At 43.2% G+C, this 22,858-nt stretch overlaps 1 protein-coding gene across 5 annotated transcripts in view; it reads left to right on the top strand.

Moving 5' to 3' along the window:
- Positions 1-22,450, top strand: part of Col22a1 (collagen type XXII alpha 1 chain) — a 235,361-nt gene extending 212,911 nt beyond the window's left edge. For all 5 annotated transcript variants that reach the window (XM_076911446.1, XM_034516770.2, XM_076911443.1 and 2 more), the window contains 9 exons: positions 3,414-3,467; positions 4,805-4,876; positions 6,568-6,603; positions 9,381-9,425; positions 12,738-12,917; positions 14,518-14,584; positions 16,446-16,628; positions 18,889-18,966; positions 21,434-22,450. In XM_076911446.1, the coding sequence (XP_076767561.1) occupies positions 3,414-3,467; positions 4,805-4,876; positions 6,568-6,603; positions 9,381-9,425; positions 12,738-12,917; positions 14,518-14,584; positions 16,446-16,628; positions 18,889-18,966; positions 21,434-21,621 (903 nt within the window). In that variant the 3' untranslated portion in view covers positions 21,622-22,450. The remainder of the gene's footprint in view (positions 1-3,413; positions 3,468-4,804; positions 4,877-6,567; positions 6,604-9,380; positions 9,426-12,737; positions 12,918-14,517; positions 14,585-16,445; positions 16,629-18,888; positions 18,967-21,433) is intronic.
- Positions 22,451-22,858: the final 408 nt, after the last annotated feature.

The raw sequence follows: 22,858 nt of genomic DNA, 5'->3' as shown, positions 1-22,858 counted from the left end.
GCTTCTATACATAAACATTTACCCCTTGTTTCTGGAGGCCAGAGGAAAGAGATTAAGGTACTAGCTAGGAGGGATAGTGTCTCTACATCTCCAGCTTTTTAGCATTGGCTAACTGTAATAACATTCTTTGGTTAAGCTTCTGTCTTCATGGAATGTTCTTCCTATGTGTAGTGTGTGTGTCTGTGTCCAAATTTCTTCTTTCATACAGGCATTGGTCCTGGTGAATTGGTCCTAGTGAATTAAGGGTCCAACCTATTATACCATCAACTCACATAGCTTATTACATCTCTGATGATCCTATTAACAAAGTAAAGTTCTAAGGGTCTAGACATTAGCATTCCAGCATGTGAATTTAACCCATAATATTTTACTGGTTGGAAAGTATTTGGGGTTTTATCCATTCCCATTCATATACCTAGGCAAATCCATAAAGTATGAGCAAAGGTAGAAAGTAGATATTTGGATGCCTAGTGCTATGTAAAGAGTAGGGTATTGGAGACTGCTGAGAGGAAGCTGTGTATGTATCTTAGCATACTATGAACAGTAAACTGCTTTTCATAAGTAGGTGTGCACTCTAAAATGAAGATGGAAAGTGTACCTTAACTATGTAAACCAGAACTGTGATTTACTGTCACTGTCTATTGTGGTGTTCCATGGATCATTTTAACTTGTAACTTTTTATACTTGTTGCTGTAGTTTGGTTGCCCCAGTGCCACCACTAATGTCTAAGTGATGTGCTATGCTGTGACAATGGGATGGATATGATGTCACTAAGAATCATGAACTTTTCAGCTCTGCTGCATTCTCCCAGGGCCACTGTTAGACCCATGGTCTATTAGTGTTGCGTGTGCCTTAATTCTGTTATGTATGATCATGTTTACAGATGATTCCATTCATGTTGTGGTGTCTATAGATGTTTATGTAGCCCCAAACTTTCATTTTGCTCTCTTTAGAATCTATAATCACACAGGAATTGAAAAAGCTCACATGATTACTACCTCATGGCCACTACTGGCTTCAAAGAAATATGAAGAGTTCGTTGCATGAAACATAGATGTCATTCAGAGATGCAGAGATGTTCTTAGTTTACCCAAGGTCACACCGCTAGTCAGCAATTTCTAGTGTTTGGACTAAAGCAGTCTAGACCAACAGTCTGAAGTCCCCCCGCCCCCTTTATTAATCATTTTATTTGCTTACATTTCAAATGATATCTCCCTTCCTGGTTTAAGACCCTTAAATTTAATACCTTAAATATCTGGGAGCTAGACTGTCTTGCAGAAACGCTGTCCTGGAGGAAAGATCTTGAAACAGGAGTTTAGAAATCAGAAACTTGGGAAAGTGACTATAGCCATCATTCAGGAGCAGCATAGTACTCAGAGGGGCTTCTTATTGGTGGATGATAGATAATAGATAGATGATAGATAGATAGATAGATAGATAGATAGATAGATAGATAGACAGACAGACATAGATATAGATATAGATAGCTAGAAATAGGTAGATAGATGGAATGTGGTTCTGTGACTCAGGAAGGACCCTAGTCCCAGAACCAAAAGATCAATTTCACAGGGAACAGGTGGTCACCAAAACTTGTGTTGGCAACATGTGCTAATGTCTGGTAGCCCTCCTCCTTTTGCAGAGGCAGGAGGGGGGGACTACAGGGGAAAGTAGGAGAGATATCATTTCCATAGGGATGAGCTAAAGTACATATTTTTAGAGAGACACAGATGGGTTGGTGGGTGGAAGGAGTATAGGGAGGGGCAGGAGGCAGCACTCACTAGAAGGTCTGAGTATGCCTGTCAGTCAGAACTAATGCTCAGGGGCTTCCATTTCTGCATTCACTAGCTGAGATCCCAGAGAGAACTTGAACTTTCTCTGTGCCTTTATTTCCTTATGAAATATGGTTATATATGTTATGTGGTTGCTGGGTGCATCTGGTGAGATGAGGTACTTGAATACCCATGGTCTCATGGACACATTTTAGGGAAAAAAAAACAGAGGCTATGTTTCTGGTTACTGACCTACAAACCACCTCCTTAACATCCTAAGTATGGGATGGGTTCAGTACTAAACTCAGAACTCAAGTTTTTTCTTTTCTCTTGGCTGTGTGGCTTAATGTTCCTGTGCCTCAGTTTCTCTACAGATAAAATAGTAATGACATTTACATTTGGTATAAGAAGTGAATGATGTATAAGGGGAATTGGTATGCAATGTAAGACTAATCTGGACAGGATTAACTGAGGGCTGTTGACTATCAGGTCTTGAGGATGTTGGCGCCTTCATGAGTATACGACTCAGTTAATAGACATCATTCAAATCTTGTGTTTCCAGGATTAACACTGAATGGATCTCCATAATGTTCTTTGTCTTTTTATTAACAGAGAACCCCTGTGTCTGTCATTCACTAGATTCTGGGTGTCTAAAAGCCACAAGTCACAGACTCATGGCAGGGATGTGAGCTGAGCACAGAGAGCATACTATGGGAAGGCTGGTGGGCAGAAGGTGCTGAGCCTTGGGTGCACATTTTAGGCAATAGGGATTGATTTGGGATTGAAACAGAGTGACTCGGAGAATTATCCAGTTTCCTGATATTTACTCTATAATGGATCTTTTTGTGTGTGCTATGTTTGATAAATGGCATCATGTAGCCAAGGCAGACGTCTAACTCACTATGTCAGCTGAGCCTGACGTTTGAGTTCCTGATCCCCTTGCCATTTCCTTAGAATGGCTGAGATTACTGAGAATGGTGATTTAGGAATGCCACCGTGTAAAACCTTACTGAGAAGTATTTGCCAATATTATAAATATCAAATTAGAAAGTGTTTGATTCAAGGCAGTTTGTCCTAGAACCTGTGGAAATGGATCCTTCAGTTTCCAACTGCATGACAGAACAAGATAGTCTTTACCCTGGCCTCCTATATCTTTGTACTTTCACGTATTCATTGGGATTGTGGTAATGCTCCAGAGGTGGGGTATACAATGGGAAAAGAATGCAGACCTGATTCCTCAGGCACACCTTATAATTTACACAACCATTCCTGAGTTGGATTGAGTTTTATGCTTGTATTTTTCATAGCCCAGCCTATGAGTTGCAGAATGAATGAAGAATGGCCTTGCTCTCATTTACTGTGCGGTTCTGTGGGCACCAGTCACTGAGTTAGGCTTTTTCATGCCCACGGACTCATTTAATTCAATAATAATGTTATGAATTAAATATCATAGGCTCTTTTTACAAGTTGAAAAACATTTTCTGCAAGATGAAGTGGTTTTCAGAGAACCATGGCAGCCTGAGTGAGAACAGCCTGTGTAATTAAGTTGTCCACCTGCAATTGAGGTTGCTGCTCCAATGCCCTGCCTGGTGGTGCCCGGGCACAGAGTACTGGCAGGGTAAACATTTCTGTTTCTCCCACCAGGGCAGCAATGGATCACCTGGATCTCCAGGAGACCCTGGCCGTCCAGGAGCCCCAGTGAGTATTCATCTCCAGCTTCCTAATGGTGTCAGGGCAAGGGTCACATGCCACAGGTGGTTTTTATTCTCCATCCTGGAAAACACTGGAGAATGAATTCATTTTTGAATGGTACAAATAGTCCCAAAGCCAGAGAATCTGGGTATGCAGCTCTTTAAAACCTTTCCATACATTTGACTTCAATTCTCAATCTCTTCTCTCTGAAACATGGATACCTCCAGCTATTCAATTTCAAAAATATGCAGTAAGGATTCACAGTGTATGTCGAATGACAAAAATAAAAGGTAGGTTCAGACCAAGCAAAGCAAACTTGACCACATCAGGGGAATGGGGGTCAGGGGTAAGAATGGGAATAGAGATGGCAGTTATGGGTGGGGAGCAAGAACTTTCAGTGGTAGGTAGTGAAAAGAATATGACAGTTAGATTTCTAGGCACTGATTAGATTCAGGATCTGAGGTTCATGCCAGGTCAGTGAGGAGACATAATAGGGCAGATGGTTCTTTAATGGCTTCTGGGCTTCAGTAGGTTCAAGTCTGGGTATGAATTTCATTCTTGCCTAGTCTTCTTATATTTTTATTTGCTTAGATTGAGATCTATTGAGTAGCCACTTGCAAGTATAAAATGCCATTTATAAATGTTCAGGACAGTGTGTTAGCCAGTGTTTTCCAGATAATGTCTAGATAGAATCCAGAGTGACCAAAAATCCACAAATCCCAGGGTGCCCAGTTACACTGGTAGAGGCTATCCCATTGGTCCAGGGGCATCTACAATGAGTGTCTATCCTTATGACAAGTTTAGTAATCTCTATCAGGAACTCCAATGTAGGATCTGTTCTTCCTACTGAAACAAAGTATACATGGTAGGTATTGACCCTGAGGGTAGATCCACCCAGGGGAGAAGCTAGTCCCAGAGGGAGCTGACCCACTTTGGGGCTCTTTGTGAAAAGCTAAGGCATTAGACTCAAAAGCTTCCACCAAAAGCTGCAATCACCACACTGGGATTATTAACAGTGTCATGGGAAGTGGTGCCCAACCTCAAGGAGGCTGCACACACCTAGATATTGGTGTTGTTCCTAAGGATCCATTCTTAGATCTCACTGCTGGAATGGAAGGGCTACTCTCTTGTCAGTGGAAATTCTTCCCTCCTCTCATCTTCCTTCTCTGCTCCTTGGTCATGATACCAAGTTTCACCGACCTCATGTCTCTTTCTGACCCATCCTCTCTCCAATTCATAGAAGAGGTAGGGGTTTCAGGACTCCACAGCTTGGGAGTCATCAAGTTTCTCAGTCTGGTAGCACCACTTGATGTCTGTTTTAATTCCCTGTTTTTCCTTCATAGGGCCCGAAGGGAAACAAAGGAGAGAGTGGCAGCCCAGGACTTCCAGGGTTTCTGGGTCCCCGTGGACCTCCGGTAAGCAGAGGACCTAATGGTGCCAAGATGTCTGGCTCTAGGTGTAACCTTTAGTTTTACTACTGTCCTTGCCAACTCATGTCTTAAGGGCCATTTTTTTAATGCTCTGATGAGGTGGTATGGAGTCAAAGTGCATCATGATTTAGGAGGCCATTGAGGGCTCACGATTGGCATTCACATGGGATTCCAAAGCCCAACACTCTAATTATAAGGCCTTAGGAAGATTATTTAGCATGCCATTATGGTGGCTATCTCCTTACTTAAGTGGTATGACAGCATCACTCACTTCTGTGTATTAAATGTGAGAATCCACATAAAGGACTGTGATAACACCCAGCCCATTGTAGTACTCAATAAGTACAGGTGACTGTGATGATCTCTGTAGGTGTTTGTGGTGGATAGCACTGACCTTAAAATGGCCCTTGAAGCTTGAAGGATGGTTATAATGATTGTAAAAATGAACAAATCTCAAGTAAGACCATGTAGGTGATTAATTCAAAGCCACAGTGTACATTTGTACCCATCTGGTACTTTAGTCTTGGTCCCCTGACTCGACCTTATAGAGTATATTGAAGCTGTTAAAGGGGTAATAAGGACTCATTCATAGCCACACTGAAGCCATTCACTGTTCTTCAGACCCTGGCCTGCACTGATGGATGATAAAAGTTGTATGTGACATCTCAAGATGGAAAATGGTCCCATATTCCTGAATACCTCTTCTAATTTGTTTCTGCCCTTTTCTTTCTAAAAATCTATTATCATTTTATTTGTTTACATTTCAAATGTTATCCCCCTTCCCAATCTTCCTTCCATGAACCACGCCCCCCGGCCCCATCCCATCCCCTTTGCCTCTGCTGGTTTATGGCTCTAGCTACATATGTAGCAGAGGATTCTGCCCTTTTCATGTGACCACTGGAACAACTGAAACTGGAACAACAAAGGACCCATTCTTTCTTTATGGTATCAGGTCCACTGTTTTCCACTTCTGATCTGTGGTCTAAGATGTATATGGCTTGTCCATTCACTTCCTTGGATTCGTCAGTTGCTCTCTTTTCCAGTGCTTGTTTATAATTTGGCTGCCACTGAGTGGCCAAGTACCTGTATTTTTCAAAAAAAAAAAAAAATAAGCCTTAATCATAGAAACAGACCAGTTCTCCAGCTTTACTACATGCTAGTCACTGTACTTTACCTATCTCAATTTAAAAGTAAGTATCAATTAAAGCAATTATCATGGTAACCTATGACATGGGTGAAGTGACTCCTCTTAATTTACAGATAAATAAATTGAGACACAATGAATTTAAGGGATTAGCAAGGAAGTCATTAATATCATACAGCCAGTCAACAAAGGAATCAATTTAAAGTGGGACTCCACCATCTTTTTGTCATCTTACTTAACACATTGTCCCCCGATGATAAGAGTGGTCTCCCTCCCAGGAGACAATGGGTAAATCTGGCTTCTTAAGACCTGTTTAGTAGAGATACATTGACCCCACTGACAAAAATCTCATAGCCAGAAGGTTTCTTATATTCTGTTTCAATTCTCTACTTTCTTCTGCGTGTATTGACCAGAAGGCTGCATGTCCAATGGCCTTGTAAGGTAGACTCTTCGGATCACTGACATCTGTCATGAAGATTAACTTGTACTGGATGGTGGTATTGATCCCACTTACCTCATGTTCTTTTTACAGGGAGAAGCAGGAGAGATAGGAGCTCCAGGAAAGGAGGCAAGTATTTCGCAACCCTGTCCTTTCTCCTTGGTAGACCTTTCCTCTGGGAACCACAGATGGGCTGAGAAGCAAGCTCTGAGCTTATCAAGACTCCTCCACCAGTGTCAGTGTGCTTTCTGGACTGTGGCTTGACATTTTAGTTTCACAAACGCTCACAAGTTTTCCAGCTGACAGCGGCACCAGGTAGATGGATATATCTTCTCAGTCCACCTTCAGCATCATTGTGTCAGCAATCCTGAGTCCTTTTTTACAAGGACCATTGCAGGAACCTCCCTAATGGTTGCCCCTGGCCAACCATGACCTTCTACAGCAGCTAGAGATCCATTGGACATCAACATTTTATGCCATTATACAGTTCAGATTACAGCTGCATCCACTCTGGTCTCTAAATTAAATACCTAATTAGTTTTCAGGGCTCTTGCTCTCTCTGTCCCTCCCTTCTCCCCTCCCTCCCTCCTTCTTTCTCTCGAAATACTTTTACACTTTCACCTACCATCCCTTCTCCTTCTCTGTGGACCAGCAGAGGAAAGCACTTGTTGACCTGCTCTGTTGATCATCTGCTCTCTCCTGTGCAAGCACATGAGCATAGCTCACAGAAGGTACCAAAAGTGTTTGAGGGTGAATGAATAGAATGAAGGGCATGGAGAAAAGACTTTAAAGGAAATTGCTTACATGTATATCAAAGCCTGCACTCTTGACTTGAAATATAACACCCTTGTCACTGTGTGCCTTTGGGCCACTGTTATAAAAGATTGCCTTCCTTGAGGCAGGATCAAATATTCCAAGCCTTAGTACCTTGTGCTTTTGGCTCAGACATAGTTTGTCATTCACCAGAACCACTCCTCACTTGGTGACCAATCATTGTTCTTGCTTACTAGGTTAAGTTGGAGGGAATAATGCCCCTGCTCCCCTTTCTGAAGGTTGCATCAACTCTGTGAGCTTTCAGTTGGATTGCTGCCTACAAGAGTTCTCTGTACCTTTCCATTACCCTCCAGAATAAAATTCAGGCTAACCAGGCCTGGCAAATCTCCCCTAACCTGATCCACATTCTCTTTTAAATGTGACCTGCTCCTTTTTGATGGGCAACACACAGAGACAATCACTGAAGCTTCCTCTTTGCCCTGCCCTCCAGAGTCTTTTTTCTCTTGTAATCCCTGTTGGATTTTATCTGAACTTCCAGGCTGTGTGCTTTCCAGCATCCAATGTCATGTGGTTTGTCTTTCTCTTGAATTACTATGGGACCTTTATGTGGTAATATTATAGAAAGCAAAACTGTTTGCTGTCTGTTAGAATTGGTATACCTCTACCTACCTCTGAACCAGGCTGTGAGTAAACTGAGAAAAAGGATCATGTCCCATTGCTACTTTTCATCGGCCATGGAGCTTGGAATAGTACTGAGGAAGTAGGGTAGTGGATGTTTGTGCTATGAGGTGACTGAGAAAACAGGGTTCAGAAGAAGTATAATGTTTTCATTCAGGTTTAAAGCATAGATTAATTGAATTTTTAATTATGTGTATGTGTGCAGCTTTGGGTGGATATACGCATGTGAGTGCAAGTGCCATTGGAGGCCAGAAGGAGTCAGATCCCCTAGAGCTGGGCTGACAGGTTGCTGTGAGCCCCCTTAAAGGATCCTGAAACTGACCTCAGTTTTCTGCAAAAGTTGTACATGCCTTTAACTGTTAAGCTATATCTCTAGCCCATGTCTGCATTCTGAGTATATACTATGTCTATCAGCTGTGATAGGCTAGGCTGGACTGGTTGTCCTAATGTCAAGCCTATGGGTTGGCAAATTTTGAATACCTGTAGATGCAGGGTGGACTTTGATATAGGAATATGATGTCCTATTTAATGAACAAGCTTTCCAATTTTTTGAATATGAGCAAACAAACATGTCTATGTTCCCACATCTTGGAAGAAGAAATTTAGGTGGCAGTTAGCAGGAAGATGACTTCTTTTCAGAGGGGATATCAAGAGTCTTGAAAAAAAAGGAAGTGGGGACAGAGGGAAGAAAGAAAATGGGGAGGGAGAGAGAGGGAGGAAGAGGCAGGGAGAGAGGGAAGAAGAGAGAGGGAGGGAGGGAACAAGGATGGAAGGGAGAGAAGAAGCAAAGGAGGGAGGGAGGGAAGTGATATTCCAGGTGGAGAGAATAAAAGAAACATAGGCTGGAAGAACAAAAGTGTCTCAGTTGTAAAAGTATGGAGGAATGACTTTTAGTCCTCCTCTGTCTATATACAGTGACTGTCTATATAACCCCCAAAATTTTAAGAGCATAACAATAGGTTGATTTTTTTTCCACATGCTGGGTTGGAAGAGAGAGCTTCCGAGGCCAAACAAGGTCATCTGTGGTGAAGGGTCCAGAAGAAGATGATAGGGAGAGGCTGTGAGCCTGCAGAATAGCAAGGTCTTGAACATCAGAGGTGATGTTAGCTTGTCCAAAGACCAGTTTTTGGAAGGCCCCAGGGTGTTGTTCCAAGGAGTCATGTTTTTCTCTAGAAAAAATAGAGAAGACATCAAAGAAACCATACTATTGACTCATGTTTTCACAGGTCAAGAATGGGCAGGGGCAGGAATAATGGAGTGAAGAGGGAGTGGCTTGTATCCAGACTGACCTAGTAGAAGATTTTGAGGTGGGGGCGAGGTCAGTAGGGAGCTTTGTTTCTCCAGCATCCTCTTTCCCCAGGAAGTGCTGTGTAGAAGAAAGGCAAAGATGGAGGCATAGATGGAGGCATAGATGGCAGTGGTAAAGTGACTACTGTCCTCTTATCTCATTGCAGGGTGCTCCTGGGAAACCTGGAGAGCCAGGATCCAAGGGAGAGAGGGTAAGTAGGGATGTGCAGCCATCTGAGCATGCTCAAGGTGACCTTCCCATATTGCAAATTGCAAGGCCAGAATTTATTCAGGGCAGTTAGTAAGCACCCCAACCTTGACTACTGTCTTCTGCAATGACTGTCCATGAAAAAGAATCTCAAGCCCTTCACATAGTAGGGTTCTTTCCCCTCAATACTGACATAGTCAGTTTTCCTTTTTGTTTCTTTTTTGGCTATTTTGAGGAATAAAATCATGACCATAATTATCAATGCAAGGCAAGTGTTGGAAGACTCTGACAGATTCCCTGCTCACCATGTGTGAAGGCGCATGCAGGATGTGCCTGGCTCCTTAAGTGCCAATTTGCTGGGAGCCAGATTTGTCACTGGAGGTGACAAGGGAACAGATTTTCCCATAATGAGTCGCCTTGGCGCCACACTCTGAAAGCCTTTCTTTACATTTCATTTTTCCAGAAACCAACAGAGAAAAAAACATTTTTCTTGCAGAAGTGTAGGAGGGGGCAGGGAACATTGTCACACCCATACAGGCTCTTGCTCCATTCAGGGCTGTGCATGACTGGTTTGCCCACAGTCCTGTGCCTGGTCAGCTGTTGTACTACATGGATGATATATGGTCTCCCCTCCCCCCACCATGGTTGTTTTCCATGGTCCTGCAAAGAATTTATCTCAGCTTTCTTCACAAGTTGGATGGGTAACGAGCTGGCAGGCTTTTCCTGCAGCTTGGGAAGGGAGAGATGGAAGTGGTCTCTGCCATTCTTGTATTCCCTTCTTGTCTCTCCTTCAGATGACTTTGTTCCCACTGTCCTGTGGCTGTTTAATCTTGAATATTGGAGCTTTGTACTTGCCTGCTACTGAGTCGATTTTCTCCTGAGAGTGTCACTCAGGGGTCTTGAGAGTGATTGCATGGGAGTGTGGGCATGAGTCCTGGTTCAGAGCCAGGATTTTCAGCCCACAGACAGGAAGCTATTCTTCATACACAATCAATAACTGGGGAGCTTGCCTGTCCTCTGTTAAGTGGTTACATGGAACCTTGCCACCGAGTGCTTATATTCCTCATTCCTTTATCCTGGGAGTGTTTAAAATAGGGGAGAGTTTTTTTTTTTTTTTATTGCACAGGAGGATTATTGAATAGAAAAGGCAGTGCTACATGCATGGTGGTACATGGCATCCAGGTGACTCAACAGGGTGTTCTATACCTCTGAATCCAAAATCATCCAGCTTATTTCAAGACCCCAAGAAGTGCATCAGACTTGGAAAACCGGAACAACTTTTTGGGGTTTCCCTAAATTAAAATCTCAAAAGTCATTGATACTTTGATTGTTGAAAAATTGAAAGTCACGCAGGGGCCTGGGTAAAGAGCAGAAATTACAAGATAGAAAAAAAAGTGGAAGCCAGGCATATCTCCCATGTCATCTCAAAGCTCCCCTTTCTGTGTGCCTGCCTTGAACTCTGGAGTCTCTGTGGACAGATGGGGGTGTTTCAAACATGCATGTGCCTTCACTTTTATTCTCTCTAACTCTAGCAGGTCACCTTTTTCATGGCATGTTTCTCTATTTCAGAGCCGTGCTCTCTATTCCTTCTCAGAGGCTCCTGCCATGTTGATGATAACACCACATTTGGTTCCATCTTGATTCTCCTTCTTTCTCCTGCCCCTCCTCCTGTTCTGTGTCACAATGGTTATGGCTACATTGTACTCTGAGAGCCTTAATATTGGCTACTGTGTATTCAGTCCTAACTATCCACTGAGACTCGCTGGCCAGATACACAGAAGTATCTAAGAGCAAGTACTAGGCTGCCTGCCCTGGGGTTACTGTGCCCCAAAATTTCAGAATCTGAAATACTGAGGGGGGGGCACAGGTAGTATAAGTACCACAGAGTGAGCCTGCCAATTTTCCATGGACCTATTGGATCTTAGAGAAGACCTACAAGGAAAGGCTGCTGATCTAGTAGACTGTCACTTCTACTGACAGAGGCCAAAACCACTCCAGGGATGGAGTGTTAGCTCAGGCTCTTTTCTAAGACAGCTAGGCAGCCATAGCCATTCCCAGAGATGCACAATTGGAGTTTGTCCTAAGACTAGAAAATTAGTGTGTGTGTGTGTGTGCGCGCTGTTGTGCTGTGGTAGTACAGATTAAATGATGTTGAGGCTTGTGCATGCTAAGGAAATACTTTGTAACTGAGCTATATCTCTTAACATTATAGTTTGTGACATAACCCTCTAACTTGTCCAGGCTGGCTTGGAACACACTGCAGCTGGGTGACCTTAAGCATACCTTAAGTTTAAAATAACTTCCCCTTGGCCTCCTGAGTAGTTATAATAACAGGTAGCCCTATGCCATTAACCTCATTAAAAATTCTTCCTGTCTTTAAAATGTGTAAAATGGCAGCTGTGTTTCTATTCTTCTCCCCGATAGACTTGTGTGTGTGTGTGTGTGCACATTATACATATGCATATGTTTGTGTGAACAAATGCATCTGTGAATGTATATATGTGTATGCTCAGGCCTGCAGTTAGGTGTAGTCCTCATTCACACTCCACTTTATTGGTTGAGATAGGTTCTCATTGAATCCAGAGGTTACCAAGTTGCTAAGCTAGTAAACTCCAGGGTTCTGTCTATTTGTGCCCCCAGATGTAAGCAATCACACCTGGATTTTGTGTGGGTACTTGAGATCCAAATTCAGATCCTTATAATTGTAAAGCAAGCTACTAAGATATCTCTCTAGACCCTTCCCTGTCATCCTTACAATTAACACACATCCTTACATTAACACAATGTTTTATGCCAACAAAGCAAACTTGCAGATATTTTTATTCTCCATTTTTAATGCACTATGGACACTGTTTCATAGTTATAACTTTTTATGCAATAATACTACCTGGTATCTGTCCATGTAATCTCTTATAAGCAGCCCCAATGCTGGCAACTGTAGTGTGCTCTGTAGTATGAGAATGTCAATACTCCTTGCTATTCCTACAGTGACAGCTTTGTTAGTGGCTTATTTGGGGCGGGGGGGGGGGAGTTCAAAGATAAAAATTCTCCTGACTTGCACAGTGCTGTATAAGGTAAGATTCTATGTCTGGGCTCCTTTGCCCAGTTTTATGAATCGGGACTATGGATGAGATAATTCTGATCCTTCCTTTCTTGGACTCATCTATGACTCACCCAGGGCTGGGACACCTCCCCCACCCCACACTCCTGCCAGGGTCCCAACAGGAAGATGATAGTACCTTGGACTTCAGTTTGAATATTCAGATCAGTTCCTATCACAGAACTACCTGCTGATCTATTCTTCTCTTCTCTTTAGGGAGACCCTGGGATCAAAGGTGACAAAGGACCACCAGGTGGGAAGGGTCAGCCTGGAGACCCTGGAACCCCAGGCCACAAAGGTCATACTGGCCTAATGGGTCCCCAAGGACAACCAGGGGAGAGTGGCCCTCCTGGGCCCCCAGGGCCACCTGGCCAGCCAGGATTTCCAGGACTGCGGGTAAGGATGGTAATAAAATTTCAGATAGATTCCATGAGAATTGAAACAAAATGGAATGTGTGGTCTTCAAGGAGTACAGCATGCAGATACCAGGTTTCTAGGGACTGGTTATACAGCAAGGGACAGAGTACTCTCTCTCTCTGTACCTATCCTTTGAGAAAATGTTCTCCACATTTGTTAGGATGAAGTGACATTGCACATGTAACTCCAGAGTTGTTCAGAAGCAGATTCTCATCTTGTTGTACCTTCTGCCCCAGGGATGATAACTCTCAAGGCTTAATGTCTTGAGCTGTAAATCCCTTCTTTCTCGGCACCCTGTGCAGAAGTAACCGAGAAGATGGGATCTCATTGGTAGAACAAGCATGGGAAGTTCACCATCCATTCACTCCAGGGTATGACAGTCCTCTCTACTGTCCTGGGTACTGGATGTGAATGGAAAGCCTGGTTACTTTCTTTACATTTATGTCATCCTAGTGGCAGAACTCTTGATTTCTCTTGCTTTGCATCACAGACATAGGTTGTCAGGTCACAGGAGCTGAATTCTTGATGGAGATGGTCATCCAGTCCCTGTGACCTCTTCTCCATGGCAGCCTGCTTAGTCATCTGAAGAGCTTTATGTACCCTAAGCACAGGCATGGTCACCCCCTGTCCTTGGACACTCTGTGGCTTCATCATTTGCTTCTGGTTGTGGTGATTCTAAAGATTTTGGTGCCCAGAGCCTACCCCTCTTGGCTAAGGCAGGGGAAATTAAAAGGACTCAGTTGGCATCCAAAGCCATCATGAAGCCTTGCCAAGCTCTGTGTGTCCCCTTGCTATGTAGAGCAATAGAGCATCTGGGGCTAATACAGAGGTTTCTCGTCATAGAAGAATAAGATAACAAGGGGACTGGATCTTTTCCATGCAATGTGTTGAACCAATAGAAGCACAGGGTGACCCATTCTTGAGGGTAGCACTGCCCTGCAGGAGTCAAATAAGAAAAGGTGATCCTGATAAGGCATAGAGAATCCTTTCTGAGGCCATTCTGAGAATTATCATCACAATGTGAACATTTGGCCTTTCTTATAAATTCCTCAGCTTTCAGGGATCACTTACCTGCTTGTGACCAGTATGGACTTGAACGGGCCCTGGGGAATGTAAGGGAAAAATACCAGCTAGAAGTGTCAAACTAGATTTCACATAGGAGGCAGCTATAAGATATGTTCTGGAAGTAGGCAAGCCTTGGGGACCATGATGCTGAGGTCCAGTATATGGCTGGTTTTATGGATCCAGTGGTTTGTACGAGGGGAGGATAAAGAAGATATAAGAGTCTTGAGGGAAGGACACTGTAGCTCTGAGAACCTAAGGTCCAAGCTGTCATGCTAATGGTATGGTCTGAATAGCAAAGAAGAGAGGGATGTACTGCAGATGTGGCATGAGATAGACAGAGGGTGTGATTTCTCTGTCCATGCTTCTCACAAGGTTCTTGATTTTGGGAGTGACACTGAGATTTTCAAGGAAGAGGAGAGGAGGAGGAGAAAGAAAAGGAGGAAGAGGAGCAGGGGGAGGAGGAAGAAAAGGAAGAGTTACTGGGAAGATGAATAACTGCTTTCCTCTCTTTTAGGGCGAGACTCCATCTGTCGACACCTTGAGGCGCCTCATTCAGGAAGAGCTTGGGAAGCAGCTAGAAGGTGAGTAGCTGAGCTTCATTGGAACTGCCAGGGTAAGATGCCCAGTGAGCAGTTGTTGTTTTCATCATTAAGGACTAGGACAGGTGAGTGTGGAGCAGCAGGTTTGAGAGGCAACTTGAGAGCCCAGCCTTACACTCCAGATCCTCCCTCAGGTTCTTCTCAGTCACCTCAAGTGACAATGACTCTAGTGAATGATGACACCCAGATAACACCATCTGCTGTGTGGTGATCACCTACACTTTCTGTGTATTCAACCATGTCCATGACTGATCACTGTTCTGGGAAGGTGTTCAGGGGTTCTCACTGAGCTCCAGAGGAAGAGGTATGTCAGGAGACAGACAAAAATGACTGCAGTGCCATCAAAAGACATCTGTAATTTCTTTTTGGCGCAGAGGGCATTGAAAGAGGATAGTTGTCTCTGCTTCGGATAGCTCTAAGGTAGGGTATGGATTGGGAAGCTGGAATGGTGACAGCATTTAGGATTCCTGTCTTGGGAGGGTTCTCAAAGCTTGAGCATGTCCAATGATGGCCTGGTAATGACCATGGGAGACAGCACGGTTATGGTTATTGGAGGGATAATGAGGTGCAGGGAAGCTAAGCTACTGGAGTATAAGTCTGGGATTTACAGCCTTATTGTCTGTGCATTGTACCACCATGGTCTGTTTAGTAGCCACTCTTCCCATTTCCTCTGTGATAAAAGCTTAAAAGAAAATACTCACAACCCTGTGACATGAAAGAGGTAGATCCTAAAGGTGCCTCTATTACTATGTCTCATGTCCCAGTATTATGTGTCTGACACATTCAGACTGCCCTGGATACAAGGATGTAGAAGCAAAGTGCCCCTCTCCCTTGCCCCTCTGGAATCTAGGTGAATATGCACGGGCTGTGGATGAGGAAGGTGAGGGAAGGCAGGGATAGGCTAGAAAGAATGCGAGCTCCACTGGACCAGGCAAGTCTGAAAACTTGTGTGTGGGAGTTCTAGTTCTACCTCTTGAATGTTAGACTTGTCAGTGCTGGAATGGCCTCTGCCCTAGTGGAATGTCAACCATTAGTTTTTAAGGGGTCTGGGAACATCTGCTGGAATGAGTCCCTTTCAGCCTCTGAGGAGGAAATATCTACTTCCAGCAAAGATAAGAAAATCAAGGACCCAGACAAGTTCAGCAAATTTCCAGGGTCACTTAGGTTCACAGACCCCTGGGCCTTGTGAAGGTGCAACAGCAAAGGGAGTCAATGAGGCGGTCAGAAATCCCACCTCTTCTTTAGTCTTATAAACCAAAATGTTAGTGTTTATCCTAGTCGCTCCTCCCACTGGACAGGCGTTTACATCCAATGCTCTCTGATTACAAACTTAGGTGGCTCTTGGTAGCCAGTAGGTAAGCACTGCATCCAATGTTGAGCAGAAAAGTGAGCCCAACCACAGTGGGAGCTCTGGGTTTTAAATAGATTCTATAATGCTTGTATCACAGATATGTAAGCCTCTCCAATTAACATCTTATTTGACTGTTTGGTTGTTGACGGGGGACTTGATTCAGAAGATGAAAGTCACTAAATAGCTTTTTGTAAACCACTTAAACATCCCAGTTTCTCCAACTGGCATTTACAGCCACTGCTATTACTGCTGCTGCCATCACAAACAAAAATACTGCTGCTCCTGCACCATTAATACTACTATTAATTAGTCTCTGCTGCTACTGCTACTGCTGTAGGCATCCATGCAGTCAGAAGTGTGTGTACAGGAGCTGTTTCTTGTCTTCAATCCCCAGTTGTTTTCGCTTGCAGCTCCAGCTTGCAGTGAGCCGCCAATATATCCCTTGTCCTCTCTCCATTACTCAGGAACTTCTCTCTTCTTCCCATTCCATAGCCAAACTTGCCTACCTCCTGGCCCAGATGCCTCCAACACACATGAAGTCCTCTCAAGGCAGACCGGGGCCTCCTGGACCTCCTGGGAAAGATGGGCTGCCAGGCCGGATAGGCCCCATGGGTGAGCCAGGCCGTCCTGGCCAAGGTGGTCTGGAAGGACCCTCTGGACCAATGGGCCCCAAAGGTGAGTGAGTGGATAGCACTTCTGAGGCTGTGCTGAGTTAGGACTCGGTGTGGGATGTACACCTGGCAGAGCTGCATTATTCATCTTGTTTTCATTTCCATCAGCCCAGCAACACTGAATTTTGGCATCCTGTAATTCTTTTTGTACAGTCAAGATTTTCTTACTTGACAGTTTTGAGAAATTATGCCAGAAAGACTGAACCTGTTTTTCCCCCCACTTTCTTGTTTTCTGTCTGTCTCCCTTGCTCAAGTTACAGGGGCAATGCAAATGTTTTCTTCTTCTCCCACCCAGTTTGAGTGATACGACATTTAATCTCCAGGCAATGGATATTAAATACCAGCTTTAAAATCCAGCCAAATCTTTTTGAGCTAAAATGGCCACTAACTGTCCAGCTCTTTGGCTGGGTCACCTATCTGAGCATTGGAACTCTTCTTCAAGTGGAAGAGCCTGCCCCAGGCTGCACAGGAGCAAGCATGTCAGAATGCTTTCTGCAGGCCAGCAGACATGAAGCAGAGACTGGACTCTAAACTTCCAAGCCTGTGGTCCACTTCCTCCTGATGAATAGAATGCGGGTTCATTTTGGTGACCTTAAGCTAAGAAATCAGATGAACCTAACAACTTCTCTTTTGATCTGGCATATCCTTATAACTGTTTAGCCATCTATCCCCTGTGATATTTCTTCTGTTTAAAGGGGTTTTGGTTAAATCTGTGTGTTCCTGACTATCTGTATCCATCCATAAAACAAAGTATACAAAATACATGTCCATGGGAAACATACTTTATAAACTACATTGGATTGTGGTGAAATACTGACCAAGTGTAACAGACCAGTGAAGGTGAGACGCAAGGAAAGAACTGCTTTGTGGTTATGAGCTCCTGCTGCTCTTGGAGAGAGAGGACCAGGGTTCAGTTCCCAGCACCAACATGACTGTTCACAACTGGAGTTTCAGGTTATCAAATGCTCTCTCCTTTACTTTTCAGGTACCAGGCACACATGTGGTATACATGTATATATGAAGGCAAAACATTCATTCACATATAAGTCAATAAACACAGAACCCCAAAACAATGACACACACACACTCAAATAAGATTAGTGTTCAAAAACTTGTGAGCCATAAGGTTTAAATTTAGATTATAAAAAATATGTTGTATTCAGGAGATACTTTGGAAACAATGTAACAAAATGTATTAATTCCTAAGAAAATAATTTGAAAGAGAGATTTCAGTGTCCTGGGTTGGGACTTTTCTTTCTATTCTTATCATGGCAATAGCACCATTAGTAGAGGTAACATTGGCAGTAGAATTGATATTTATTATCTGTAACAATTCTACTAGTGGTAGAAGTAATAGTATTGACCATGGTATTATTGATAGTGGTAGTCCCAGTTAAATCAAACCTGGAAGCTCTTAACTCAGATATGGTCCAAATATTCCTCCAGAGAACATGATATTTCCTTTTCTCCCCGTTCTCTCTCTCTCCTTGAGACTATATGTCATATATGTGTCGTTTTTTTTTTTCTTTCTATTTTCTGGATAGTATTTATTATCTGTCTCTTATGGAGTGTTCTTTGTCCTGTTCCATAATCTTACTAGATTTCAGTATTTCCTAGATTAGAGCTGAGTCACATTACTGTATATTACCACATCCCCTAGTATGTTGAATTTATTTATTTATCAACCCAATTCCTTCTTCATGAAGGTTTGGATAAGAAGCTTTGAGTGCACTGGCATGTACACCAGTAATCATGTCATACATCCAGGCTGATATGTGTGTGAGTTGTAGGTGTGTTAATTTGGTTACTCATGGTTTCATGAATGTGTAACTGTGTACTTTGTATTTGCTTCTACGTATGTGAATGTGTAAATATGTATGTAACTGGATCGATAGGTGCTTGGATGAATGTGTTTGCATAAAGATGTATATCTGAGAATATGTTCAGGAGAAAGTATTTGTTTATTTTACTGTTTTCATGTATAAATTCTGAGTCTGAAAATGTGCTTGAGTGTGAGTGTGTGTGTGTGTGTGTGTGTGTGTGTGTGTGTGTCTGCGCATGCGTGCATGCACCGACGTGCATGAGTGCATGCACATGTTGGGGGAATTTTATATAAAGATTTTGTGCGAACAGGCTGGTGTGAGTGAATTGTTTCAGTGATACTGAGCTGTATCAGTGACATAGGGTATCCTGTGGGTTGAGACTCTCTGTCTCTGCCCTCATTGTGAGTCTCCACCACTCAAGATGCATATTCTTCCCATTAGGTGAAAGAGGAGCCAAAGGTGACCCTGGCACACCTGGAGTTGGCCTCCGAGGAGAGATGGGCCCTCCTGGAATACCAGGTATGAAGGTTCAGGGTCTGAGGCTGGGTGGACATCAACCATGGAGTCAGGGACACACAGTGGTACCCATGCTTGTAGGAAGAGAGGAGGATCTGGACCACTCTAAGGAGAAACAGAGAACTTGTTTGTTTATTGTTTAATGTAATATTTCTCAAATCCTTGAGGCATACTTTCTAAGTTGAAAGTCTCAATAACTTATTTCCTGTTTCAAAATGACCAGAATAAAGTATTTTGATGTTTCCTATGTAAAGATATGGTAAATATTTGGGATGACGCAGAAGCAAATAGCTCCAATGTGTTCATTGCATATTGTATCCATGCCCCCACCCCCAAATTTCATTGTAGGGTTCAATATTTGGCTCAGAGATTAGGAGCACTATCTGCTTTTTTGTAGAAGAACTAGGTTTGATTCCCAGTACTCACCTGACAGTTCACAAACATTTGTGACTCTAGTTCCAGGGGATTTAATATCCTTTTCTGGTATCCACCAATATTGCAAGTACTTAGTGCACATACATAAATGAAAGCAAAAGAGAATATACATAAAACATAAATAAATAAGTATTCACTAAAACACATCATGCCCCAGAAATATACAGAATTATAATGTTCCAATTAAAAGTAATAAAAAGACTAAGTATTGTGAGAAATGGTCATTGGGAGAGAGAGACTGTCATATCCTAAATAAGTATGGGCATGTTGGAGATGCATCTCTCCTTAGAACTTTCATTCTGGACTTGACCTCATCTTAAGTGGTTAGAACCCCACAGGCAAGGTGACAGTTATTTTCTTAAACCCCATACTCATTCATTAGTATTTCTCAGAATATGCCCAGGGAACCTTAGTCAAAGTTTAGCCAAAGGCCAGGCCTCTTGAAGCTGAGGGGTTGCAGGATCTTAGGACTTTCACTACTGAAACCTAGAAATAACTAGGGAAATGGCAACCAGTTGATCACTGTGCCTGGTGACTGTACTGGAAATGCTCCTGAGGGAAGCAATTGTCACACTGGAAAGAAGAGAGTGACAAGACTCTCAACTCTAGATTGTCAAATTCTACCTCAGCAGTGTGTGTGTGTGTGTGTGTGTGTGTGTGTGTGTGTGTGTGTGTGTTAAGTATGTGTATGTATGAATGTATGTATTTGGGGAGCAGTGGTAGAAATTGAACCTAGGTCTTCATGCATACTCTACCATCAAACCCTATTCTCAGCCCTGAGGATTTTACCTTTTAAATTCAAGCCCTAAATTTTGTGCTTACTCTGGATCACTTATGAACATCTGACCTACATGTAATTTAACTTTAGTTTTATCCTGCCATGATTTCCCAAATTTGCTACAGTAGGATATGTTATTTTTCTATTAGAGGTGATGATGTTAAACAAATATTGTTTATATCGTGATGATTTTCAAATAGAATATAATATAAATACTACTCTGAAATAGGAGAAGTTGTAGAACGGCAGAGTGGAGTCCATCTAGAGGAGAGTGTGTATAGACTATCTGGCAGGTTATACCTGGAGAGGTTGAATCAAGGACCATTGGCAGTCTATCTCAGTGGAAGGGATGATTGGTATTGCTGAACCAATGGATTCTTGTAAACAGGGCTGTGCACTAAGTAACAACAGCAGTGTTCCAAAGTTCTAAGGTCACTCACAACAGGAAGGTTCACTTTTTGTTTACCTTCTAAGAAATATTTTGACAGCGTGCTAAGAAGTGAGGGAGAATGTGACCTGGAGAACATGGTGGCCAAGTTGGCCACCACACCTAGAACCAAGATTCCCAGTTCAGGCAAAAGAGGAAGCTAGATGAATTACACATGACACACACTTGGTAAGTGTAGGCATAGCAGTTTACTTATATGTAACAGTCTCTCAGTCTAGATTTTTGACTCTATGTTGGCCAGTTATGTATATCCTAGATGCTAATTTTTTACTTGGTATAATAGAATAATATAGGAAAGTATGTGGTTCAGGTTTAACAAGTAAAGTTTAGAAAAAAAAAAAAAAAAAAAACAGATCCCAGACTATTTGAATGTTGAATTTTGGATGATCATCAGGTGTCCCTGTAAGAACAGGTACATGGGGTTAAGGCTCACTAGGCTGTTTTGGTGTGCCACTCTGAATTCAGATGTGTCTATTATGACTGTGAGAGAATAGTGTTCAGCCTTCTCATCTGACTTGAGTGAAAAGCTTACACCCCAGGGGCCTTGAGTTGCCCTTGTCTGTTTCGTCTCCCTGGTGTCTGGATTTCTTCTTTATCTCAAGACAGTGAAGGTGCCAACCTCTGCTTGCGAAGGTGTTGTTCTACATGATACCCACATGGTTTTTCTTTCTCTCAGCCTAGAGTACCAACAGAGGTTATTCTCTCTGAGTATATATTGAACCCTAGTTCCAAGACAAAGATAACAGGGTTGTTTCACTCCTGGATATAGAATGTAAACTGCCTTCTTTTTCTTTTGCTTCCTGGGCCAGGCCAACCTGGGGAACCTGGATATGCTAAAGATGGACTTCCAGGAAGCCCTGGCCCTCAAGGAGAGACAGGACCAGCTGGACATCCTGGACCTCCTGGTCCTCCTGGCCCCCCTGGCCAGTGTGACCCTTCCCAGTGTGCATACTTTGCCAGCCTTGCTGCCCGGCCAAGTAATGTGAAGGGCCCATAGAAGATTCTAGAACATCAAAACACTACTATGGATTTCTGAAACTTGAACTCGGAGCCCATTGGGAAGCCAGAAGCCTTGAAACATTTCAGATCCTCCTTTTCTCTCCCCTTCCTACCTCCCACCTTTTCTTCCTCCTCCTTGCCTGACTTAATTGTCTCTTATCTTCCTCAGAGACCTCAGTTATTAAAACCAACAGATACTGTCGGACAGTCAGGTTATTATTAATATTATTGTTATTGTTTGCTGTTATTTCAAATGCTAATAGTTTTGGGGGAGCTTCCTGGTGGACAGGAAATAGTTTCCTGGCTCAGTTCCCCTGTCAGCACTGGCTGAAGTATGACAACCAATTCTGAGGAACCCTCGGTGCTATGCAACCCTGACCATGTATGCACTTGCTGATTTTACCTCTTTCCTGGAATGGAAGCTTTAAGAGATGGAGACCATAAGGATGTTTCCTCAGCTGTGCCTAAAGATGACCCAGGGAAAAGTAAGTTTGAAATCCCCACCTCCCAGGAGAGACTTGAAGCAAGAAGAAGAATTTGCAGCCTGGAAGAATGCATTGACCTCTGGAGACCAGGTGCACATCTGGAGTTCAGAACTGCCTCAGCACATTGGGGGAGGGTGGGTATCCCTGGTGCTTCAAGCTACCAGAACTCCAAAGGAAGTCACATAGAATTGGCAGTAGCCTGTGTCTGGGCCCTCTACAAACAAGCTGATACTGAAGAAGAGTTCCCAGGTGTGACTGCTCCTCACTGTGGCATGGGCCCCTTCAAGTTCCTCATGCTGGTTTCAACTGTGTGAGTTGCAAAATAAAAGTTGTCAATGGTCACTTGTTTTACTTACTTGTGGGTGGTTCACTACCACGTACATGGGGGGACCTGTATCAGTCATGTCTTTGTGTGTGTGTGTGTGTGTTCTACATGTACACTGTGAATAGATGCTCACTAAACGTATTTCCCTCTCAGTTGCTCCTGGGTATTCATTTCCTTTCTCTAGCCCCTCCTGGGCACTAGGTGAGTCTTCTTTGAACTGCAATACCATATCTACCTGTTCTCTCCAGATGTTCATCACTAAGCCCTTTGAAGATGCATCCCAGGTGTTTGGCATATGGAAAGAAGCCCTTTCAGCATGCTCAGAACTACTGTGGGCAGGGTCTGTTGCAAATTGGAAAATTGACTTCGATGGGCTGTTTCCTATGGATATACATCCTTACCAGCAGCCTGAAAGAATTACCTTA

Source organism: Arvicanthis niloticus, chromosome 13, assembly GCF_011762505.2.
Source record: "Arvicanthis niloticus isolate mArvNil1 chromosome 13, mArvNil1.pat.X, whole genome shotgun sequence".
NCBI lineage: Eukaryota > Metazoa > Chordata > Mammalia > Rodentia > Muridae > Arvicanthis > Arvicanthis niloticus.
This window is presented reverse-complemented; position numbering and strand designations above follow the sequence as displayed.